General features: G+C 44.6%; 1 protein-coding gene across 1 annotated transcript in view; it reads left to right on the top strand.

The window, feature by feature from the left end:
- Positions 1 to 309: 309 nt before the first annotated feature.
- Positions 310 to 23,823, top strand: part of RCOR1 (REST corepressor 1) — an 82,228-nt gene continuing 58,714 nt past the window's right edge. Inside the window, exons 1-2 of the mRNA XM_085061325.1 lie at positions 310 to 723; positions 813 to 872. Coding sequence (XP_084917451.1) covers positions 537 to 723; positions 813 to 872 — 247 coding nt within the window. The 5' untranslated portion in view covers positions 310 to 536. The remainder of the gene's footprint in view (positions 724 to 812; positions 873 to 23,823) is intronic.

Raw genomic sequence — 23,823 nt, 5'->3', positions numbered from 1 at the left:
GAACCGGGGCCGAGCCGGGGGAGCGGCCGGGGAGGGGCTCCCCGGCGGGGGGTGCGGCCCCGCCTCCCGCCCGCTCCGCTCGGAGCAGAGGAGCGCGGAGCAGAGGTATCGCTGGGCGGAGAGATCGCGCAGCCCGCACACACACGGCCCGCGGTCCGCCTCCACCGCGCCCGGCGAACGGAAGCGCCGGGCCGCCGCGATGGACAGGCGGCGCCGGCCAATGGGCGGGCGGGCTGGCCAGCCAAAATGTAGGTTTGGCCAATGGGAAGGGGCGGGAGTGGGGGGAGGCGGGGCCTGCCGCGGGCAGCAGCGCAGGTTGAGCGGAGTCCCAGCGCAGGGCTGGGATGAGCCTCAAAGTTCGGGGCGGTCGCGGTGGGGGATGTAGCAGCGCCGCCACCGCCGCGCACCGGCCCGGCCCGCCCCGGCTCCCGCCCGCCCTTGGCGCCTCCCACAGCCCCCCCCCGCAGTTTTTAAACTCTGATCTCTCCCCCCCCTTCCCTTCTTCTCCACACCCCCCCCTCCCCTTCCTCCCCTAAATGCCAGCCATGATCGAGAAGGGCCCGGAGGTCTCGGGGAAACGGCGGGGCAGGAACCAGAACGCCGCCGGGGCGAATAATAACAACAACGGCGGCAGCAAAAGTTTATCCGCCGCCCCCAACGGCAACAGCAGCGTCAACTCCTGGGAGGAGGGGAGCTCGGGGTCGTCCAGCGATGAGGAGCACGGTGAGGAGCGGCTGCGGGGTGGGTTTTTTGGGGGGTGTTGGGGCCGCTCGGGCCCACGCGGGTAACGCTTGTCCCTCTGCCTCCCTCAGCTGGCGGCGGAATGAGGGTCGGGCCGCAGTACCAGGCGGTGGTCCCTGATTTCGACCCCGGTAAGTCTTTATTATATTTTAAGGGGGGCAACTCCTCCCCCTCAGCCAGTGCTTTGGACCCCTCCCGATGAGCGGGGCTATTCCCCCCCCTGCCCCCCGGGTTCCGCTCATCGGGGCCAAAAATAATCTCCCCTTAATTGCAGTCTCAAACACCCAGAGCAAGAACAAGGACCCCCCCCTTCCTCCCCCCTTCCCCAGCGCACACGGTTGATAAAAGAAGTCTCGATGCTTTCCAGAGGGCGCTTTGCAGGCAGGGAGGAACAGGGAAGCTGGCAGGGCTGGAGGAGGCAGGAGATGGCAGTTGGGTGGGTTTTTTTTTCTTCTTCTTCTTTCTTCTTTTCTTTCTTTCTTTCCTTTTTTTTTCTTTTGTTCTGGTTTTTTAATGTTTGGTTTTTTTTCTTTTTTTGTTTGTTGCACCCATCTCATGAACTCGTGTTTCTGTGGTCTCAGTGATAGGGGTGAAACTAGAAGACATCAAGTTATAATTATAATTTTTTTTGAAGGTATTTAGAAGTGACTTGGGTCTTTATTGTAATTTTCTCTCTTCCTAAGAAGCTGCTTGCCTCTCTCCTCCTCCAAAAAAAAATGGTTTCACGTTCCAGCTATTCTGCGGTTCTTTGTAAGCTAATTTAAAGTGGTATGGAAGCAAATTTTGAGCAAACAAAGGAATTGGGGCTGTGCTGAAAGGCAGGTGCTGGAAGCACGGTAGTACTGATGTATCTCCGTGTATAGAAAGACAGGCTGTTGACCTCTTTAGTTCGAAATCTAAGCTTTTTTTTTTTTTTTTTTTTTTTTTTTTTTTTTGTTCCTTTGTAAGTGGAGGTTGAAGCTTGTGAAAACCCTCCTTCTGTCTGGAGATCCTAGCATTTGGAGTTGTCCCTTTGCCCAGCCCAAACTTAATTGAATCCTCCGCAGCTCTCATATTAAAACAAAAAGAATGGTGTGGAAAGCCACAGTGTCTCCTTATCGAATAATCCTGAGAGTTACTATTGTGTGGACTCAGGAAAAAGATTTATCGTGGGTCATCCTCAGATTATGTACTACTGTTGGATGCCTTTTTTGTTATTAAATATATATGTCTGTTCCTAACTGTTAAGATCTCAGGGTGGGGGGAGGGCAAAGAGGATTTTTTCTTTTCTTAAGTTCAGTATTACTTTTATTCATTTACAGAATAATTTTTCCCCACTCCTTCCCCACTTCATTTTCTTAACAACATAAGATACAAGGTCTTGGCACATGGGAGCTCCATTTCTTGGTTGACCAGGAGGAAAAAGGGGGCGGACAGGGGGGAGGAGGAGGAGGGAGGGGGAGGAAGGGGGAGCTGTTAGCTAGGCAGCAGTTGACACTGGTTCTCAATCTGTAGGTCAAACGCAACATTTCTGTAACACACAACGTGCATCACACTGACTTATCAGCCACGTATCACAGCAATACTTGGGCTTTTCGGTCACCCTGGTGAATTATGCTCTTTTGTGCAATTCATTCCTCTAACATAATAGATGGAGGGGGGAAAAATACTGTGGGCTGCTTCCTCACTGTCATGTACTCAGATGTACATTGTTCTGGTTTAAACTTACAGACATACGGTGACCTATACAAAGGTTATTGCTTTCTGGGCTGTGTGGAGTGGAAGGGAGTGAGAAGTGTGTGATGTGAGAAAACAGATTTTTTTCTGAGTAATCTATACTCTAACACGGGATCGGCAGGTGATTTTGTTTGAGTACACAGTGTAATACAGCAAGCTCTTAGTAGGTTCACCCAAAGTAAATGATCAGCCTTCTGATGGCCTGAGTGGACATCAGTTCCTCCTTTACTGGCCTCCGGGGTTTTTTTCTGTTTCTGAAAAGTATGCATTTTAAGTTAAGAAGTTTGGGGTGAACTTTTGTCTGCTTGTGTATGGATTGGTTTGTTTCCTGTCATGTGGAATTACCCAGGAATCGTTTTGTGATGCCACGTTGTTCCCTGAATTTTGTCATAAAGGCTTCTTGGTCCTAAAGGCTAAAAGACACATTAAGTTAATTTGTTATGTCACTTTTGTTTCCCTCTTTAAGAAGGAAAACCCTAAATAAGCTTAACATGCTGCACTAAGACCTTTTGACTATAACTTGAAAGTTGTTCAGTCTCGCTGGTAATGTCAAAAGTTAAATCTATGAAATAGTGTTATCAGAGTGCACAGATGCTGTGTCTGTTTCTCACTAGAAATTTTAGTGACTGGTTGACTAAAGGATCCTAAACCTTGAAAGTTGTGTGTTGTTGAGTTGTGGAGGCTTTCACCTTCAGGTTAGCTGTCTGCGAAAATGTGGAGTGCTTGTGCTGCTCTGACTGTATCTGGGGAAAATAACACAGACCAGGCCTTGTGTGTATTTTTTTTTTAACTTAATGTTCAATTATACCTCAGGTTTGGCTGAGGTGTATCTGTAACTGCTTATTCTTACATCAGCATTTTATGTGGGAGTTCCTCTGTCCCCATGCAGAGGGATAGAGAAAGCATTTCATTTTGTTTCACTTCTCAGCCACATGCGAGCTGCTGCAAAGAGCAGTTAATTTAGGAAGGCTTGTCTGAAATCCTTTTCTGTGCAGCTGCAGGAGAAAAGAGAGGTAGAGCAGGGCAGTGGTGGGATGTTGATCTGGGTATCATGAACTAAATAGAGAGGAGTAAAAAACTGTTGCATAGTATGGCCTGTAAGTGAAGAGAGTGTTCTCAATGGTTGCCTAAGTTTAGGAAGTGAAGGGACTTAATCATATTTTTGTTAGCTTGGAGAAGGATAGAAAGTTCTTGTCTCTCCTTTGTTTTACCAGAGTATGAGGAAAAGGGTTAAGTGTTGTCCTGCTTTGTTTTTACTTCATCCTTGTTAGCAGAAAATGACACGTTCACATTCTGGATTGAAATGCCTTGGTGTAAGTTTATAATATTCCTTGTGGCCAAAACTCGCTGTGGCAGTGGCCAAGGAAGGGCCTGATGTGATTCTTTGACTGTGAAATTGCTTGTGGCTGGAATCCGCTGTAGGAGGTGGTTCTTGTTCACAGCTCCTTTAGTAAAGGAGCTCTTTACAGTTGCAAGGTCTATTCCGTGAGCTGGCAGAGCCTATAGGTTCTTTGCTAAAGTTATTGCTGCTACCTTTTTTACCTATCCCAATCTCTCCATATTTTGGGAAGGTACATTCTCGCCGCACTGATCCCACTTCTTTTATTATCTCAGAAACTTACAGCTCTATTGTTATTGTTACAGTACTTACACTTTTATTATTATTTGTATAATAAGAGTAGCTGTACAGTAAATGCAAGGCTTTTGCAGAGGCAACGTGTGTATTAAACAAGCCAATTCAGCTTGGGAGAAGAACAGGCAAAACTTCTTGGGCTGAAAATCCCATGCCAGAGCTCACTAGACTCAGTAAAACTTGCACTTCAGCTCTGCTTCACTGTTTGGCCTTGAGTTCACAGATGTGATGTGAAAAATGGTTGTTGTGTCTGCTATTTTGTCTCTTATTAGAGCTCGTAATCAATTATTTGCCAGCCAAAAGTTCTGTGTGTTAAACAAAGGCTGATATTGGTAGGTCAGCATTTCTTGTGAGTTCTGAAACTGAGACACGGAAGGTTTTGAAGAGGCAAACTATTATGGTTCTTTTAATCCATACAAATGAAACCCACATGTCCTTTTAATGGAAGAACTCAGTGGAAGGAAACATTGCATATCCTAAAGCTAAATAAAAATCTTTCATATGGCGAAGCACTGATATTGTACTTGACCGTTTTATTTGTTGCTTATTAATTTATGCTATTGGAACACTGAAAATAGGAGGAAGAAAACATTAGTGAGCACTTTAACACAGCCAGTGGATTTCACTAAAGATTAAAGCTTCCATAATTTTGTGGAGTGTTAAATAACTCCCTGAAGAGAACAGTTACTCCCAAATTTTGACTTGTATTGAAGGCAGATAAACTTTTTTTTTCTCTCCTTTGTAGCATTACAACTTTAGATTTCCTTATTTTTTGCAATGGCAGCAAAAATACAAGACACATCTTGTATCACTGGACATTGGTTGTGTTGGTCATCTTTGGAAAGCAGCTTCTGGGGCTCTTTCCAGTAGAAATAAATGAGGAAAAGCAGGTTTGACTCAACAGTGTCTTGTGGAAATGCAACTTTGGGATATATGTCAGCTGGGAGGCTTCAATCCATTGCTTGCAATGTTGCTGTCCTGCCAGTTTTTTTTATTTGTACTGTAACAGTTAAAGTAAAAATGGTGGAAGGAAATACTCTGTAGTGCTTTCACCCCTTGGTTCAGAAAAGCCTATTGGAAGGTGCTCACTGCCAGAATGTCACTAATCCTTGAGGCCCTTTTTCTTTGGTCCACCCTGTTAGCTGTACTCCATGTGCTCCTGCACAAACAGTTGATATTCCCAGGCCTTCTTTCGTGATCAAGACTGTGTTGTTTCAGCATTACCAAAAATTAAAGGGGGGGGGAATAAGAAACCCTTTTCTGTGCAGTTAGAAAAACTGTCAGTGTAGTAGTGTCTAAGTAGAATTAAAAAAAAAACCAAAACAAAACACCAAGGTAGTCTCTGCTGTCTCTTCTCTGGAGTGCCTGATCACTGTGTGGAAGTGGTGGCATGGCCATGTCCTAGGGGGAGGAAGCTGATATATCCATCCAACTCTGTCTGTTAAAATGTGCCTACCCTCTGCCTATTTAGGTTCAGAGGTTGAAAGTATAATATTGGGACCGCCCCTGGGTGTCTGATTCCCCTAGAACTGTTGTATTTCTCTGGTGGTTGTAAAGGCCATGTTTTATTAGGTTGTATCATCAGCTACTTCATGGGGTTCTGGGCAGAGGCACCTATTGACCTGCACAATCAGGACTATAACCCTTTAACAAGAGGTTATTATAAGCCCCTTTATGACTTACACTTGACAAGTCCAGCTCCCAGCCTGTTCTGGTTCTTTGTTTGCAGCTAGTCCTGTGTCTTACAGTCCTAATGGTTTGCAAGTAGTCTGAGTATCCAATGGGTGTAGAGAAAATGGTGCTTTGATGAACTGACTCATCAGAAAAAGGATGAGGAAAAAAAAGTACTTTATAGGTGAGACTTTGGGATCTCCATCTAAGTAAGTGGAAAATTCAAAACCAAGCTCTTGAAACTGGAAATACTGGTATCCTGGAAAGCTATCTCATCTCTTCAAATGACTATACCTTAAACTCAACAGACAGGAACTCCCTTAATGCAGCAGTCCTTTTGGAAAAGAAGGAGGAGTTAAGAGGATGTTTGATCTAATCAGAAATACCAGACCATAATGTACTAATGCCCAGGGTGTTTGGGCTGACAGAGGCTGCCTGGTGTCTTGGTAAACCACACACGCCTTGGGTCTTTCACTGTTGTTTGAGGAGATGTACATCATCCCCAAAAGTGCATTTTCAGAATTAGGTGGTGGAAAATTTAGGTACTGGAGGTTTTTCTTAAACTCTGGTGGGAGAAGAGGAGCTTTTCCCCCCAGCTGTAGTGTGCTCAGTGCCATACTTCCTCATGGGCTATATTTGTCTTGCCCTCCCTCTCAGAGGTCACAGCCTCTGTGAATGTGCTGTAGCGCAGAGCAGATGAGAAGGTCCTGGACAGGCACTCCACCAGAAACTGTTGCCAAACCCTTGGTTTTTTTGTTTCAACTCTGTAGGAATTTAGATACAGTGAAAGGGTCAGGCTGGTGCCCAGCAGCCCTAGGGAAGGGGCCAGGTGACTCCTGCCATCTACTTACTGTGCTGGCAACTCTGCTGGTGTGTGGGTGAGTCTGTCTCATCTGTTTCTGTCAGTGGTAGGTACTGCTGGTCCTGTCACCAGGGTGGGAAAGGCTGCAGTCCTGCTGCTACAGAGTGAAGCTGACTTGCAGATGCTGACACTTCAGCTTACCTGCTGTTTTTAAAATCCACCCTGGAGAAAAAGATGAGTAGGGCTCAAGTTGGAAACTTTATTATCCATACCTCTGGCACCTCAGTAGGAGTATAGCTGTTGATTTGGTGCCATATTTTTTTTTATCTGTGGAATGCTCACCTGAGGGGAGACCATTTTTAAGCCTACGTTGCACATTAGTCAGCTTTCACCCAGCCTATTCACTCGTCCTGTGAAGGGGTACAGAAGCTCTGGTGGTGAGCACAGCTCCCACTCAAACATGTTTCCAGGCATGGCTTTGGAGCTTTCTCATTATTCAAACAGCACCGAGAACATCCTTCTCAAACCTTAATGCTGTTGTAAACAAACAAATCTTGGTGTAGCCAAAGCCTGTGGCTTCCTTCCCTTCCTGGCACATGCAGTGTTTGTATGTGGAGGTAATAGCTGTCTCATGTACTGACAAATGTATTAATGGCTGGACTGGAATTAATACTAGGTAGAGTGACTGCTTTGTTCTTCATAGCTGGTTCCTGCTGCTTAATGAGGTGCTCTTAAAACTCTTGTTTTCAGTCCTAGTTAGGTCTGTGACTTGGCCAAGTGAAGGCTTAGAGCTCCCTGTGATTAGTCATTATAATTAGCTCGGAAATCTTTGCCTCTGTGATCAAGGCACACTGTATAATGCGGCTTATAGTGGGCTCTATCCCTGTCACATACCTTCAGAGTAGTATGGATGACAGTGCTTAGCTGGACATATGTATGTATTTCACTGTTTTGTAACTTTATTATACAAGTGTTTAATATGTGTCAGGTAAATCTGAAGTACCTGCCTCCTCAGAAACTTGTGGTTAGTGCTAGTCCCCACTTCTGTCAGACAGGACAATTTCTGGTTGTGGCCAAGGCTTTTACATTACCCATTCCAAGTGTAAGGTAAGATTGAGACATGGTGACTAGTAGCTGAATATAGGGAGAAATAAAAAAGAAAACTTTAGGGTAGTTAGGGCATGCTCCTTTCCTAGGAAGTCTGCACCTCCTTCTGCACTGGGTGACCTTGTCTTTTGAGGCTTTGACTTCGTGGTATAACAAGATGAGCAATCCCACATTAAGTATTTAAACTTGAAAGAGCAGTTTCAAATTCAGTTCTTGAAAACACAGAATTGATTTGTAAGCTAAACTTGATCTTAAAAAGTACTTTTTAAGGAGAGCTAGATTAGGTGTCTCTTTCTTTAAAATTTACAAGCTTTTAATTTATCATTCCATATGAAAGTTTTTATGACTTTGTGCTTTTTGAAAGTGCAAGAGGATGTGTTCAGCCTTGGTGAAGGCAGTGAAAGTTTCTCCAGCATACTGGAGAATTGAGCAGCTTTTTTGCTCCTCACATTGTTTTGAAATGCAACTGGTTGTGATGAGACTGGCTTTAAGTGTTGTAGGTCAAACTCAATAAATTTGCTGTACCTCTCATGGAAGGTTTTGAGATGGATCAAGTGAGTTTTACCTACCCTCCAAGTATCTTCAAAAATTCAGCTTTTTGCAGCAGCTTGCTCTTTGAACTTCATAAAGGAAGTATTGGTAAATGTTGCCTCTCTAGGGGGAGGAGGCTGCAGTAGTGTGACAAAATTGCAAAAATCCCCTCTGGTGAGGCAAATCTATTCTATCACCTTCAGCCCTGTCCTTCTATCATGCAGGTATGTCTAGGGGACACCGCTAGGGTCTCATAGGTACTCTGTGTGTGTAACTAGGTGTGTCACTGGAAGAATATCCCCCTGCCCTTTTAGGAGTAGGAGTTTAAGGTTGTGAGTTTTTGTCCTTAAAGTATTTTAATCTTTCTTTCCCCCTCCCCTAACTGTGCTCTTCACCTGGATGAATTTCACAAATATTAACCTGACAGAGCTTGTGTTTTTGCAGTGCAGTTGTGTAATTAGAGGAGTCTAACCACGTGGCTATCACAGCTTTTCAGTTCTGCTCTCTGTAGGTATCTGGGATAACCTGTGATGATAGGATGTGCATGTGCTTTTCAATGTCTAGGTGTTTTACCAGGTTGGGCTTTAGTTCATAGAGAGACTTTGATTTGAAAGTTTGGTATTGAAAATAATTATTAGTGTACATGACCTTGAATTGGTGTCCTTCTGGACTTTGTAACGCTGATATGAAAGCACAGCATAACAAATGTGTAATCATAGTTGTGGCTTCTGGGTTCAGAAATCCCTAAGGAATATGTATAAAAAAGGCTTGCATGTGGGGGTACAATGCCTGCTGGTCCCTGGAGAGGGTACAGAGAGATTCTAGTTGTACAGGGGGATTGGGGATGGACAAAGACTAAGAAAAACCTCTCTTGAGTAGGAAATCACCTTCTCTCTGGAAGAACTGAATTGACAGGATTGGGAAAATCTCATCTACGTTAACAGTGTTGCTTTTGTAGCAATTCTTTACGTGCAGCTTGCATTGAAATGCAAGGTGTTTTTTTCTCTTTTCTCTGACTTCCCACCTTCTTTGGGTGTCTAAACTCATACTCTGTTCTCCTCAGTAACACTGGTTTGAGTTTTGGCCCTGTGTAAATGATGATGGGGGATTTTTCACCTCCTCCCCACCCTGTGTTGAGAGCTCACTGCCCCATGTAGCAGGTGCTGTTGGCTGGAGTTGTGCATGGTTCTGCATTTAGGTTGCTAACAGCTGTGTGAGAAGCTAAAAGTGTCGCATCTGTAACCCAAGCTTTTTTGTTCTAAAGAATGTAAAATGATCAGCAGATACCAGTGTGTGCACATCTATTCCTTTGGCTGACATCTCTCCATCCTTAGCAGGGAGCTGGTGTGGGTGCTTTTGGGAGGAGTAAAGGACTGTAAAGGCAGGCAGGCAGGCATTCCAGGTGTAGCATTTGTACTTTCCTGGTATTGTTTTCTGTCTGGGAATCTTAAAGATGTCCCTCCTGGGACCCTTGTGCTGATTTGTGCAGCTGCTACCACACTGTTCATGACAGTAGCCATGGGAACACAAGTAGGATGATACAAGTTTAAAACTCTAACTTGTTGCTAGGCAGACCCAGCTCAATGTGTGGATTAAGTAGTCTTAACAACAACAAAAAAACCCACTCCAGATACTCTACCACTTCTGTGGGGGAAGACAACTGTGCTCACCCCTAACTCTGGGTCTTTCTTCAGGCTGGCAGAATGAAACCAGCCCCAGAAGAATCCCCTGACACCAGCCAACCTTGGGGGAAACCCCTCTTGTACATCTGAATCATGAGTAAGTGGTGGCTGGAGGGGGTGGCAGTTTCAGCAGGTAGGTTTTGACACAACCTTTTCCAAAAGACCAAGTGCTGTGAGGTAAAGCCATGTGTCCCCTTGTGCCGCTCAGTCTAAAAGTTTTAGCCTGCATTAAAATAGGTACTGCTACAAGTGACATACACTAAACAAAGGTCATGGGCTTAAAATATCAGAAGATCGCTTCTAAACTCTGGCTGTAAAAACTTAAAATTATGACTAAGGCAAGGTAAACACCTTCAAAAATTGCACTGCTTTTGCACACTGTTAGCGTAAGTGCTCTGTGTGCTGGATGAATGGGTGTAGACCTTTTTACTTGGTGATAAGTTGTTTTGTCCCAAGCTTGTGTTTTGGCATTTCGTGTTCAAGAAACAAGGGCAGCCTGTTCCCTCATGTTATTTTCGTTGTTGATGTCTGACAAAGGATGTATGGCACATTATAGGGGCCCAAAGGGGAGTGGAGACCCAAACTTTAAGGGAGCGATGGCCCCTGTATGCTTCTTGAGGACTGAGCTCCAGCATGTCTTTGTCCCTGCAGCTGTTGGCTTCCTGTATCACAGCAGTAATTAGTTATGCTCTGGCCACTGGTTTAAATGGATCTTTTTTATTTTATAAACATTTGCTGTGCAGTAACTGTCATTCCTGTTGGAATAAGGCCATTTATAGAGATGCTCCCAATTAACACCTGCTCTTTTTCTTTCTTAGCAAAATACACTCTTACCTAATTTAACCTCCCACAGCAATTGCTTTGAAGTTGTTTTCTCTTTGCATCTTGGCTCACTGCTATACCTTTTCCCTCTGACCACCCTAACAAACTGCAGTTGTCCTTGTTTGTCCTTCTGAAAATTACCTGCTTCTGGGGAGAAAGCCTGTTTCCTTGGTTTGCCCCAAATATTTTTGTAGTCAACTCTTAGAAGAAAAGGTTTCTTTCCTTTAGTATTTCTCAGCCCTTCTTTTCATTTCCTAAGAGCTATTTGTGGTCCTCCATCTTCCATTACAGTTTTGGTACAGTTTATAGATTCTGACTGTTCACCCTCTAACTAACCCAGACCTGCTTGGACTTCTGTGCTCTTCTCTGTGCTCCAGAGTCTTCTTTCTTTGTACTTCATTCATACAGGACAAACACCTATGTCTGAGCTTCATTATGGTTGTGTTGTTCCAAGCTCCCTCTCATACTGGAAGAAAGTAGTAATGATTTTTACTTTGTTATAATTTTGCTCTGTGAGAGGGGAAAATATAGCTGAACTCTGTCTCTTAATCTCTTTTACAACTAGCATGTCTCTTTGTTTCATCACTGAAGAACTTCTGCCTCAGCTTCTCCTGTGGAAGCCACTTGTTCTTGTAGGAGCAAATGCTCCCCCCCACTTTAGCTGGTGGTGCATCTGTCTCTTGGGCCTCTAGTGTCACTCTTCTGAACTGTTGCTGCTGTGAGCAAACAGGTGTGTGAGAACGGTGAGAGAGGTGATCTTTCCTTCAGCCAGGGCTGTCCTGGGAACAGGCTGAACACTACTCTGGAACCTTTAGCTGGCCTCTGCCTGCTGGGCCCTGAGGCTGAATTGCTGAGAATAGCTCTGAAGCCTGTCCTGTGAATTTGGAGAGAGAGGGGAGGTCTCCTTGCCTATTTTGTGACTGAAGCAGATCTTGAGGTTGCTGGCTGACTCAAATCTGCAAACAGTGAGGACATGCGAGAGCTTTTCTCTTTGCCGTAGTCTCAGCCTGGGGCTCATAGTTGTGTTTGCTGAGGGGAGGCTCAGGGGGTACAGCTGGATCTCATCTGAAGTTCTCATCACCTCTTCTCCTGATAGGCTTTATGCAAGTATCGAATAACTTGGGAGAGAGGCGTGCTGGTGGGAACTTGGTGGTGGAAGGACGATTTTTCAGAACTGTCCTCTGGATTTCTGCCCAAGAGCTGAGTTGCTTGGCAAATTGTTTCCTCCTGTACTGGCTCTGAGAAGTGGGTCTGCTCTCTGGGAAACTGCTGCATTGTGCTTTAGCTCTTTCTGTATTTTGGGTGGGTTTATAGTCCTTATGGTTTGGTTTTTAAGATGACATTCTCCCCCAAGATCTGCCTGGGATTGTGAGTGCATGGCATCAGTTTCTTTTCTTGGGCAGTTTCAGGTGAAACCGCAAGCTGTCCTCCACATGCAGGTCAGATGCAGTCCTTGTGGTGCAAACAGGGCAGGCACAAATCCAGCCATCCTGCCAGCAGGCTGAAAATTGGCAAGAGTTTAGAAGAGTATTTGTAGATTTGGGTGAAAAATTACTTTTTGTACTGGAGCAGACGCAAAGATGATTGGAGTTGGGAGGTCTTGCAGTTTGCTCTGGTGCAGCTAGTGACTGGGGAACATCCACTTGCTAGTGCAGAGTGGAGATGGCAGTCTGAGACTGACTGCCACTGGTTTGAAAGGGTGGATGTAGGTAGAGAAGATATTTATAAATGCTAAAGCTGTTTAAAGTGTGTGTGCGAGTGGTTATGTTAGGCAGATTGATGTTGTTTATTTTACTCATCTTGCTGAAGTTATTTTGAAGGATGGAGGGGAAATAAAAACACAACTTTTTGAACCCCTTATAATATTTTTAGAGATCATAAAAACAAATAAATGAGCTATTGGAGAGTTGGGCGTGGAAGCAGCCCTTGTTGCTCAGACACTTGCTGGGAAGGGGACTGTTTGATGCCCTCTTACTTGAGCCCTTGTGAAAGAGGCTCTGGGAACAGGCATCAGGCTCCTCTTGGAACCAGCCATCTCCAGCTCAGTTGGGTGGAATGCTGTCCTGTCTGGTTATCGCTCCCTCTGCTGTGGCTGCTGTGTTGCCCACAGCAATACCTCTGTAGCAGCAGCCGTGTCCTTTTGTTTCAGCTCGAGAGAAGGAAACCACTGTATGCAGTAGCATTGCTTGCGAAATGATTTCAGTGTCTGCTGGGTGAGGGGGTAGGAGGAGATGTGATGGGGTCTCTGAGAGAAGGATAGGAGAAATATTTCTAGTGACTATGTGGTTTGTATATTAATTCAGGCAGCAGATTTAATTTGTGCAGCCAGGGCCGGGACAAATCTTGGAGCAGGTGCACACCCAGAGCTTGCTTAAGTTGGATAGATGCCTGCTGAAATGTTTATCAAACATGAGAATAAAAGGAAAAAGGTTGTATTTAACCTTTTCTTGATGATGCATTTTAAAAATAGCTTATGTTTCTAAAGTCAGCAGCAGTTACAAGCAGGGTTTGAAAAATGGACTTGGCACTTGCAAGCCACAGTGGGAAACACCTGTGCCGCAATACACCCTGCAGCAGGAAGGGCTAGCAGGGCTGGGTGCTGCTTGCTCACCCTGGTGCTTGTTGGCTCTTGCAGCAGGGTTCTCCCTGTGTGCTAGGGCTGCCTTTCCACTCTTACCGCTGCTCTGTTCTTACTCATTCATCAGTAGACATAATTTGGCTTGATATCTGTGTTTCACTGCTGTACAAGTGATTCTGAGCCTCTGGAGTAGAGAAGAATGATTCTAGTTAGTCTTAGCTCAGTTTTACCCCTGTAAAACTAAGGCATGCGGTTGAGGCACTGAAGCTGCATCCAAACTAAGGAAGACACTACTGCACTAATGTGCTAATTTTATACTCTTACTTGGCAGGTTGCCTTTGTAATCAAAGGGCTGGAAATTTTTCAGTTTGAACAAAATGTTCTAAGTAGCTGTGCTCTAGGTGGAAACAGATTTGATATGGATTTCTTTTGAAGGCAATATCCCATCTTTCCATATCTTTCTGGGTATAATCATTCTGACTAAAATTCACTTTTGTGACTAAGTGAAGCTGTAGCCAAGATCTGAGTAAGGCTTACCTGTGGAGTTTCCCTTGCAGAGGTGTATCTCATCGATCTCTTAATCCCATGGGAATGGATGGAAGGGAATGTTTTCAGGAAGTGCCTGGAAGCTTTAGGAATGGCAGTTGCAATGAATTTCAACATAACTATTCTATTGCGTGTAATTTTCTCCCTGTATGGTTAATAACTGTTGGGGAACTTGGTCAAAATACAAATGCAATTTTAAACAAGTTTGAAAGAGAATGTTCTGGTGAGTTGTACAGTACCTCACACATGGAGATTATGCAGTACGGAGTAAATACCTGATTCTCATCAATAGTGTAAAAGTAATTAAAAGCATCCTTTGATACCTTTGGGTTTTTTGCCCTTTGTTTTAGGGAATCAGTGAGCACTGACTAGAGAACATATGTATCTGAGAGCAGACACTGGGCTCCTTTTGGAGCAGACTTATCCCTGAGCAGACTTACTTTTTCCAACACAAATGTCCACAGGAACAGAACAATCACAGAGTGGTCATATATTTCTAAAGTGGTTTAAAATGAAATGTTAACTCAAAGGCCATGTTTCTGTTACTGGAAAGCTTAAAACAAATGGCAGAATTGCTTTCAGGCTGAATGAAATGTGTCTTTCTGTTGCCTTTGATTTTTATTTTTTCTAAAAGTAGCTTCCAGTGTTCACGAATCTAATACAGAAATTTCAATACGCTATTTTCTTAATGAGTCTAAAATTTCTACTCCTGCAATACTGTAATGAGAGCTGCCTGCTAAACTTCATTGCTTTGAGTTTGAGATGAAACAAAACTCTGTGTGCCATATGTTAAAAGGACAAGCTGACTTGACAACAGCAATGTGTTTTATCTTCTGCATTTTGGCAAGATTTTGTAAATCCTGGAGGGCAACTGTAAGGAGAGAGAAATCAGTGAAGATTCAAGAATGGTGTGAGAAGGGCTTGTGAGGTCAGCAGAGCTGGAAGCTTAAGTGTCTTAAGTGGGAGGCAGGTAATAGGAAGGAGGAAGAAAACCAAGATCAGCTGGAAAGTGGCAGAGGGCAAAATATTAATTAAAAAAAAAAACCCTCATGTTTTTAGTGGCCTCTAAGATACTTGGCTATTCTTTCTAATGTTTTCTGATTTGATAGATTAAACATACAGTTTTCAGTAAAGATGAGTGCAAATCCACTCTTCCTAAACTTTGGAGAATATGGTCTTGAATATCTGACATTGGAAGACAGCCAGGGCTGGGATGGTGGTAGAGGGGAAGCTACACTCATGACAGTATTGAACTAGCCAAAGGCTGCTGTGTCTGAAGGCCTGACACATCCACATTGAGCTGAGCTGCTGCTTCTGCCTACAGCAGCTCTTCTTGTCTGTGTTAGGGGCTTATGTACATGACTGGGTACTGCTCTGGCATCCTGGCAAATAGGCAGCTTGCTTGGTGATGGGAGAGCCAGAGCAGGCCTGTCCTTCCTTTCTCTCCTCCCAGGCAAGGAGGCTTTCAATGCTCAGGTCCTCTGCCAGACCTGCAGCTGCTCAGGCCATTCAGCTGAAGGTCTTTGCTGTGACTTTTGTTTTCCCCTTTCCAGAAGCAGCGTGCTTAGAAGTTGAGGACTTACATAGTGGGATGCATGTTGTGTTTGGCACCTGCTTTTGTTGCTGTCACTTGTGATTTCCTGTGACCATCAGCAAAGTGTGGTATCTTCCACAGCACTGTTTGCTTGGCCCTGCTGTGCTGGGCTTGGTCACTATGGAGCTGATGACTTGCTCACCATAACCTGTGATAAAGGTGTGTGGGGGATTGCAAGTGTGTGTTTCCACTGTCCTGCCAGTATATTTTACTCTGCTGTTGGTTGTCCTGCCTGTCCTTTGAAGCCAGGCAGCATCCCTTTGTACTGCTGTCAGGGCATGGGGATGTCACATATGATTACCTGGATCATGGCAGGCTGCTGGAAGTGTGAGTGAGCCAAATGAACTGCTGGCTCTGGGGAATGTGCCCGAGCCAGATGCAGGAAGAGCCAAACACTTCAAGTCACCATGACGGCCAGGTCTTGGCACGACATTCGGCTGAGAAAAGTTGCATGACATGTGCTTTGCAGGGTCTAGAGTCTGGATTCTACTTTAAGTGGATCTTCTTAAGTCTTGTTACTTCTGTTCAGGCTTGAGTTTTACCGTACAGGTGTTGTTCCTCCACCTCTGTGTTTTACTCCCTGTAAATTCTTGGCTAAATACTTGTTTTGAGTTAAGGAGCCCTTATGGCTTTCTCTCTTTCCACCTCTAACCACCCTTCTTTACAGACCTCTTGCTTCATCCCTGGGCAGCACAATGCACCATATCTTTTTAGGATGTGGAAATATTGTTATCACCTGCATTCCTGGGCCTCTAAGAGGCTGGGACAGGCCTTGTCTAACTCAGCTCTTGTGAGTCACATTAATTCATGTCCCTTGTGCTATTTGACAGATTTACCCCTTCTGGAAAACAAGCATGTCCCATGGTGTGTGTTCAGAGCAGGACCCTCCTTTGCCACTATGGTGTCCTTGATGCAGCAGGTGGTTACTCTGGTGCTGAATTTTGTCAGCCGTGCCCAGGATCCCATTCAGTAGGAACATTCACTTTGTGCTGGTGCCATTGTTATAAAGGCATGAGATCCCTGTTGCACTTGGATCACAGTACAGTTACACCCTCTGGTTTCACAGATGCCTTTGTGTCACACAGCTGTAGGATGACAGCTCTTCTTGTCAAAACAGATGTTTAAGTGGCTATTTAACTTACATTGTAATGAGCTACCTCCATGCTCTACAATGAACTACAACTGATTGGAGTAGGAGTATGGGCTAGCACTGAGGGAAGTGGTGGGAATACTGCATCCAAATGGCCGTAAATGAATAGGTTTTGGTTGTGGGCAAGCATAGCTAGTGTTAGTGAAGTGAGCGAGGGAATGAAGTAATGATCATGGACAGACCCTGGAATGAATTGGACAGGGGAAGCTGTCAGCACACCAGAAATGGCCTTCTGTGTAGGTGTCTGACTAATTGGCAGTGATGGGGGAAAGCGCACGTAGGATGCTGGGATTTGACACAAGCCTCTGAAGGGCTCTTGGGCATATCTGACCACTGCCAGTGGCTTGACTAATAGGTGAAGCTGACTGATAGGTCCTTTCGAGGGTTTGGATATGTAGGAACAGGAGGTGGGCAGTGGAAAAGGAAGAAGAATAACCTGTTCCCCTCTTCCCATCATTTGGATTGTCAGAGCATGAGCTTGTGCTGGGATTGGGGAAAATGAATGCCCTTGCCTGCAGCATTTATGTCTCTTTGTACTTATTTTCATCTACATCGAGGAGCTTGGGACGTTTGTGTTCCACAGGAAAAGTAGAAACTGTTCCCATTCAGGACAAAACTTTCAGAGTACAGTTAATCCAAGCAGTAAGATGGGTAATTAGCACCTCTACTCTGCATGTGTGTTCTCCACAGCTAAGCATTCATCAAGTTCTTAAGTTCTGTATTCTCTTAGTCCCCAGCTGTGTTACCTTCTTTGTACAATTGAGGCTGGACTTGAATGAATGAGAAACTGGTCAGGAGGTGAGCCAGTGTGGTATACAGGTAATGTGATGATGTTTCTTCCCCTTTCTCCTCCTTTTGGCCCAGTGGCTTCAAACCTTGTTCTGGAAAAATATCCTTCAGTTGATTTTTCAAATGGGCAACAGCCAAGTCTCCCCTTAGTAAGAGAAAGTAAACTTCGTTTAGGGTGTTCTGTGCTGCAGCAAGGAACACTGACATCTGAAGGTAAGAGGTGGTGGCAGGGAGAAAACTCCAAAAAGAGCTTGGTTTCATTGAGCAAAGTCACCTAAAATCCTGACACGTGAGAATCACTGCCACTTGGTGGAAATGATGACAGGTGTTTCACTGTAGGAAACTCATTGCTTGACTTCCAGTGTGATCTTGGGCAGAAGCTGAACCTTTTAGCTTTCTCTGTTTCATGTTAAAGCTACCTGTGTTTTCCAGTATGGGGATGAGAGTGGAGTGGATGAATGTGTGTGAATGTGGAAGCATCAGGGAAGAAAGCCTGAGAAGAGTTTGTACTTTATGAGGCGGGGCTGGAATTCCCCCTGTCTGATTTGGTGACAAGTAAGATGGGAAGAGATGTCAGTGTTTGTGGTCTGTCATATTAACAGAATTGATGCATCTGAAGTCTGGTCTGACCACAACAGACTAATTCACAATCTGGAGGTAGAACAGGAAGAAATGTTCCTTTTTAATCTGTCTTCCAAAAGGCAGAAGTGTTTCTGGCTGCAGGCTAACTAAGGTGCATTAACTATTCCACTGTGAATTCCTTTTGGAGACAGTGTGCTTCATCTAGCTTTATTGCAAAGCAAAGCAGATGCAGCCAGTGCTTGGCTTGCCTGGCTACCTCAGGGAGGAGCCTGCATTTGTGCACTGGGCGAGAGGGAGAGATGTCTCTAACAGGGATGGCAGAGGCTAAATTTACTCATTTCCCCTTCAGGCTGCTTGGAAGGAAGAGAAATATATAATAAGTAAATGTGTGTTGGGTTTAGACTCTGTTGTGCCAGACCTGTTCTTGCCTTGTGAGCAGCCTTGATGTGTCTCAAAGTTTAACTCCTTCCTTCTGCCTGTAATGGGGTGATGAGGGACTAGATGTCCTGGACTGTCCAGTGCTGCTCATGTAAGGGCACATTTGTCTGGGTTACTTTAACTTTGTAGTTCATGGTGCTGCCTCTCTTGCTTGCTCATGCAAGAAAAACTGCTCCCAGGGACCACTGAAGCTGGGTAGCTCTCTGGTCTGACTGCTTTGGTGTTGTCCCTCTTTCTGAATGTCACTTCTTAGGTGAAGTCTGGCATCATAGAGCAGCCACAGCCCTGGAGCCCAGGAAAGTTCACTGATTCAGGAGAAACCCTCTTACCCTTTGCACAAAGGTTTTGGAGGGTGTTTCTTGGCAATTTCTGTTCCATGCTTTTTGTTTGTGAAATAGTCACAGAAAAGGGTTTCTGAGAATCTGGAGATCTGTGCTCTGCAAATCTGTGTGGGTAATACGAGGTACCAGGGAAGGCAGGGAAATCTTCAGGCTGGATTCAAGCAAGTGCCTGAAGCCCAGAATTTCCAGCGCTTTAAAGGCCTCATCTACTGCAAAAGCTGAAGAAGTGAATGTCAAGTGATGCTAATAGAAGCATGTTCAGTTCTTCCAGATTTCTCTCTAGCTGCTTGCCTAAATAAACACCCTCTGCATCAGTCGCACCATTCATTGTCTTATGCCTCTGAGCTATGCTAATTTTCCCCACGATGGTGTAAAACAGGAAATGAATTCAAAATCTTTATTGAATGACAACTACAGAACTGTCCCCTGCGAAGTGATGAGAGGACAGCTGGTCTATAGAGACACCACAGCATTTGTCACTTGGCCACGTGCAAGGTAGCCAGAGGGTGCTGAGTGCCTGCCACATTTATCAAAAGTTCTTGGTAGTGGAGCTCAGGTTTGTTCCAGCCCACTCTGTGCAAGGTGTGTCTGTACAGCATACCTGTTATTTGGAAACTTTAACAGAACCTGTGTTCAGCTGGCTCTTGGAATGGAGAGATTAAAAGCAGGTCCTAAATGTGTCTGCTGTGGTCTGTGAAAACCGCGGTCTATTGGATAGTGAAATTATCTTCCTGGGTTCAGTTATAATGGAGCCTTAGGGCATCCTGAGGGGAATAAGCTCTTGTTACTCTGATGTAGAAACATAATTTAAGGAGGCCCCTCTCAGAGTTCAAGGCCTCCTGGTGACCTACTTTACCATGAAGAGATCCTATCGTGACATGGGCAAGCAGGGGCTGCTCCAAGGCTATCACCAATTACACCAGGCTGTAGTCTGACGTGTGTTCTGACAGATGGGCACACAGGTGAGCCAAGGAGAGGGCAAGAGGTCACAGCTAGAACAGCTTCTCCTAGATCTGGCAGCCAAACAGGCGTTGTCCTAATCAGCACCTTGTGGGAACGGCTTGCAGAGAGGAGAATGAAACAAACACTGGCTCATCAACATGCTTCCTGGTATGCACCCAAGGGTTTTTGTAAATGTATTTCTGTAAGGTGTATTACCAGCTACACAGGGCATTTCATGTATCAGACAAATGGGTCTGTAGCTGTTCCTTGGTTATCATAAGACTTTTTTGCAGGATGTGTTTATCACACTAACATAAATCATCCATCCATCTAGTGACAAAAATCCCTGCTACTTATTCCTGGAAACCTGCTTTCGAATTGTCGCTGTGAACACTCTGGTGGGCTAAGCAGCGAGTCTGAAATGCGTCGTGCTGGCTTGGTCCCTGCTTGGCACACACAGTATGTGCAAAGGATCCCGGATGGATCCTCCGGGTGCAGGAGCAGTTGCTGGAAGTCTGGCTGCCTGCTGCTTGTGTCTTCTCAGCTCTGTGAGATTTTATGCTTTTAAGTGAATGATCTTTCTCAGTAATTGGTCCAGCGCCTTGGAAGAGAGAGGTGTGCAGCACTGGGTTCTGCTGTAGAGATGCTTGCAAGGGAGCAGAGAGCAATGTTGCTGGTATTTTGAGAGCAGTCCTTGAGGCCCATCATTCTTAAGTACATTGTGACTGACTGTCACCATGCAAAGCTCTTTCCTCACGGCTTTATCAATTACAGCTTTAAAAATTTTGGGAGTTAATGGCTGTGTGCAGGCTTGTGATGGTGGGATATGCTGTTAGTTCGTCTTTGAGATAGAGGTGTGGGTCATCTGCTGGCAAGCAGAAATCCCCCCCTGTAGGTGCTGTTTGACCAGCAAACCACACCCTTCTAGAGCAGAACTTGCTGGGAGGTGATTCAGTGTAACTGTACAGAGCACAGCTCTGCCAATATAGCAGGGTACATACTGGGAACGCTCTGGGGATGCTTTTGTACTTAACTGCTATGGAGTGAATCCATGAACTTCAGAGTGTAAATGCCATGACCCAGAGCCCAGCTAGGTCAGTGGAACAAGTCCCTGTGGGTTGGAGGACTACAGGCTGGGCCTTGTATTGCCATTTATCCCCTTTTCCAATTTATGATGTGAAATAATTGTGATTTTTTCCCCCCTCCTATTACTTTTATTTTTATGTAGCTAGTTCTAATGCACACTATTGTCTAATCCTGTCATCTGTGATTCTTCACAGTTGTAAATTGGCAAGAGACTTGATTAAAGCTTAGCAATGTGAAGATGTTTTTTAGTAGTCTAGGAGCTTTTATGATAAGAACAAGAAAATCCCTAGAACCTAAACATCTTGTCTTCATTTGTTTAGTTTTTTGCTTTAATAGCTGTCTCCAGTGATCTTTTTCAGGCAGTTCACCTAGTGCGGAGGTAAGACTTACTGTTCTGAACTTTCCGGAATCACTTCTGCTCACCTGTCCCCAAAGGTGTTCTGCACTTGGTACCACAGAGTAGCAGTGCCTGCTTGGAATAAACCTATGTGGCACATACAGAGGGATGGACTGGGGAAGCAGTGGAGGAGAGTTGTATCTGAAATTCCAAAGGCAGAGATAGCCTCCTTTGTTATGACTGGTACCTTGCTTTTTTTCCTAGTTCTTATTTTTAGTTTTATTCTTATTCTAGTTACTTTATTACTTCTTTTCCCTGTGCATTCATTTTTGAAATAGTGCTAGAAAAGGAGAGGCATAGATGCAGTTTCCTCTGTTCTGAAGTCTTAACAGAAATAGATCATTAGCTTCTCTGCAACTAACTTATCATCCTTAACTACTGCTCTTTGTTCTTGGGTTTTCCAGAAGATCTTGCTGACTTGCATCAAGACAGGAAGTCTGCAGTGCTGTAAATAACTGGAAGGTTCAGTCTGATTTCTTTCCATCCAACACTTACCAGACAGAGTTAAAATTCCTCTTTATTGGCATCAGTCATCCTGTGCTAGAGCTAGGCTTTCTCCTGGCATGTAATAGTCTATCAAGTTTCATTATGGAGAAGTGTGGGATTTGAGGGAGAGTAGGATTGGTCCTGCCTTGTCCTTCTGTTGTATTTTGGCAATATTCGCTCCAAAGGTACTGAATGTAAAGACATTACAGAATGTCAGAGCATTCTTGGACTCGGCCTGAAGGTTGCTGTCTGTCTTAACCTGACTGTAGGAAAGGAAGGTTTAGTTCAGCAGCCTCTGAGGAGCACACCAGATGGACATAGAGGATTTTGGTTTCCTGGTAAAGTTCTGCTGCTGAATTGATACAATCACACAGTATAACCATGGAGCAACCTCCCTGTAGTGCAAGAGTGGGCATAATGTGATGAAACTCCTTTTTCTTCAGTAACTGCTCAGTTTAACTTGCTCTCTTCTCCTGTGCAGAGATTTGAGTTATGTCATAACTGTCCTTGCTTGGCTTAGCAGCTACAGGTAAGTCAGTTGTACTCTGCAGTGAGATTCCTGGTAGAAGAACTTAATGAACTGCTGATAACTCCAGGTATATGGGTGTCATTGTCCTACTACATTTCAGTAGCTTAAGTAAAGCTTAAGCTGTGTAGCACATCTCTGGCTACACATCTACACATGGTTTTGCCTAACTCTTTGTCTATACTAGAAAGCTTTTCCTGTGTGAGCTGAGCTAGGCTGTGAATTTAATCTGCTGTTGTTAAGGCTTTAGAACCCTTAGAGAGGAAGTCAAGTCACTTTTGAATAGCTTGCTTTCCCCTTCCTTCCTTTTTCTTTCCTCTAGGGTCTCCTATTTAGAAAGGAGTTTTGCAAAACCTTAAATAATATTTGGGAAGCTGTAGACTTTCCTAGGTAGGCAAGGTTTTTCATTTCCTACTAGACTGCATTCTGAGGCTGCGAGCCCAAGGACACCTTTCTTTTGTCTGGCTTGAGTGAATGGTTTCTGTTTTGCTTTCCCCCTTCTGTCCAGGAGCCATTTTATAGTATCTGGGTCCCTGGAAAGGTCTTTGTCTGAAGCAAAAAGGACAAACAAAACTACCAAGAGACTTGCTCAGTTAACTGGCTTGACACTGGTGTCTGCTCTCATTAGCACTGGAACCAGATATGCAGCTGCTGTTGGTGTCTGCACTGGAAAAGTTAGTCATAATTGGGGGTGTGACCACAAAGTGCAGTAGCTGTCCTGCAGGACTCCACTTTTCTTGGCTTTTGTTGGGGTTTTTTTTGTGTTTTGTTTTGGTTTATTTGTTGGTTTTTCCCTTTCTCCTCAGAAAAACATCTCCTCCTCCTACATTTTTGTAGTTCAGTCTGCTGTGGAAGTTGTTCTTCAGCAGGCACAGTGATCTCTGCGTGTGCTAGTAAGTTGTTAACAGTGGGTGGTTCATTCTTTGGGTGTGATGGATGCTATGGCCACCACGAAGTAACTTGAATTGACTTTCTGTGGTCTTCTCACTTGGAACTGCATCTTGAGAAATTCCCCCAAGATCAGTCCTTGCCTGGCTCGTGGATGTGCAGCAGTTCTTTTTGCCCTGTAGTATGCAACATGGTCCTGATCATGGCCCTTAGCCTTTCCAGGTCTCTGTATGTATGTGTGCAAAGTGCTGAGTATAAGTGTGTGTTGAAGAGAGGAGCAAATTGAGGCACTGAGGTAAAATGACTTACTTCTGCTCTGGGGAGCAAAATGTGGTTTTCCAATAGCATCCTTGTTCCATGCTCAGTCACTTTCTATGGTAGTCAGAAATAAATCCATTTTTATGCAGCTTTTTCTTCAGAACTGCACTGCATAAGCATTCTAGTAGGTGATCTAAGCTTTTGTTGTTGTGCTGCTTGAGAGGAGAAAACATGGGGCTTCTGGCTGCAAAGGAACTTAGCAGGGGAAGGTCTTCATGAATCAGTAATGAAATGCAGGGAGTCCCATTCCAAGGATCAGGTCTTTTAGGTGTATGAGAAGAAAATAATACCCTCAGGTTCACTGTTTTAATAAATGAATAAAATGATTTTATGGGTGTCCTGTGAACTCTGGGCTCAAAGTCAGAAGGTCAGACTAACATATATCTTCATAACTAGAAGTAAATGACACCTAGGACTGACTAATGGATGATAGCATTGTGTTTCATGAAGGCCAGCT

This window comes from Lichenostomus cassidix, chromosome 5, assembly GCF_008360975.1.
Source record: "Lichenostomus cassidix isolate B80296 chromosome 5, HeHo_3.0, whole genome shotgun sequence".
NCBI lineage: Eukaryota > Metazoa > Chordata > Aves > Passeriformes > Meliphagidae > Lichenostomus > Lichenostomus cassidix.
The sequence above is the reverse complement of the archived record's forward strand: the minus strand, read 5'-3'. Positions and strand labels throughout refer to the sequence as shown.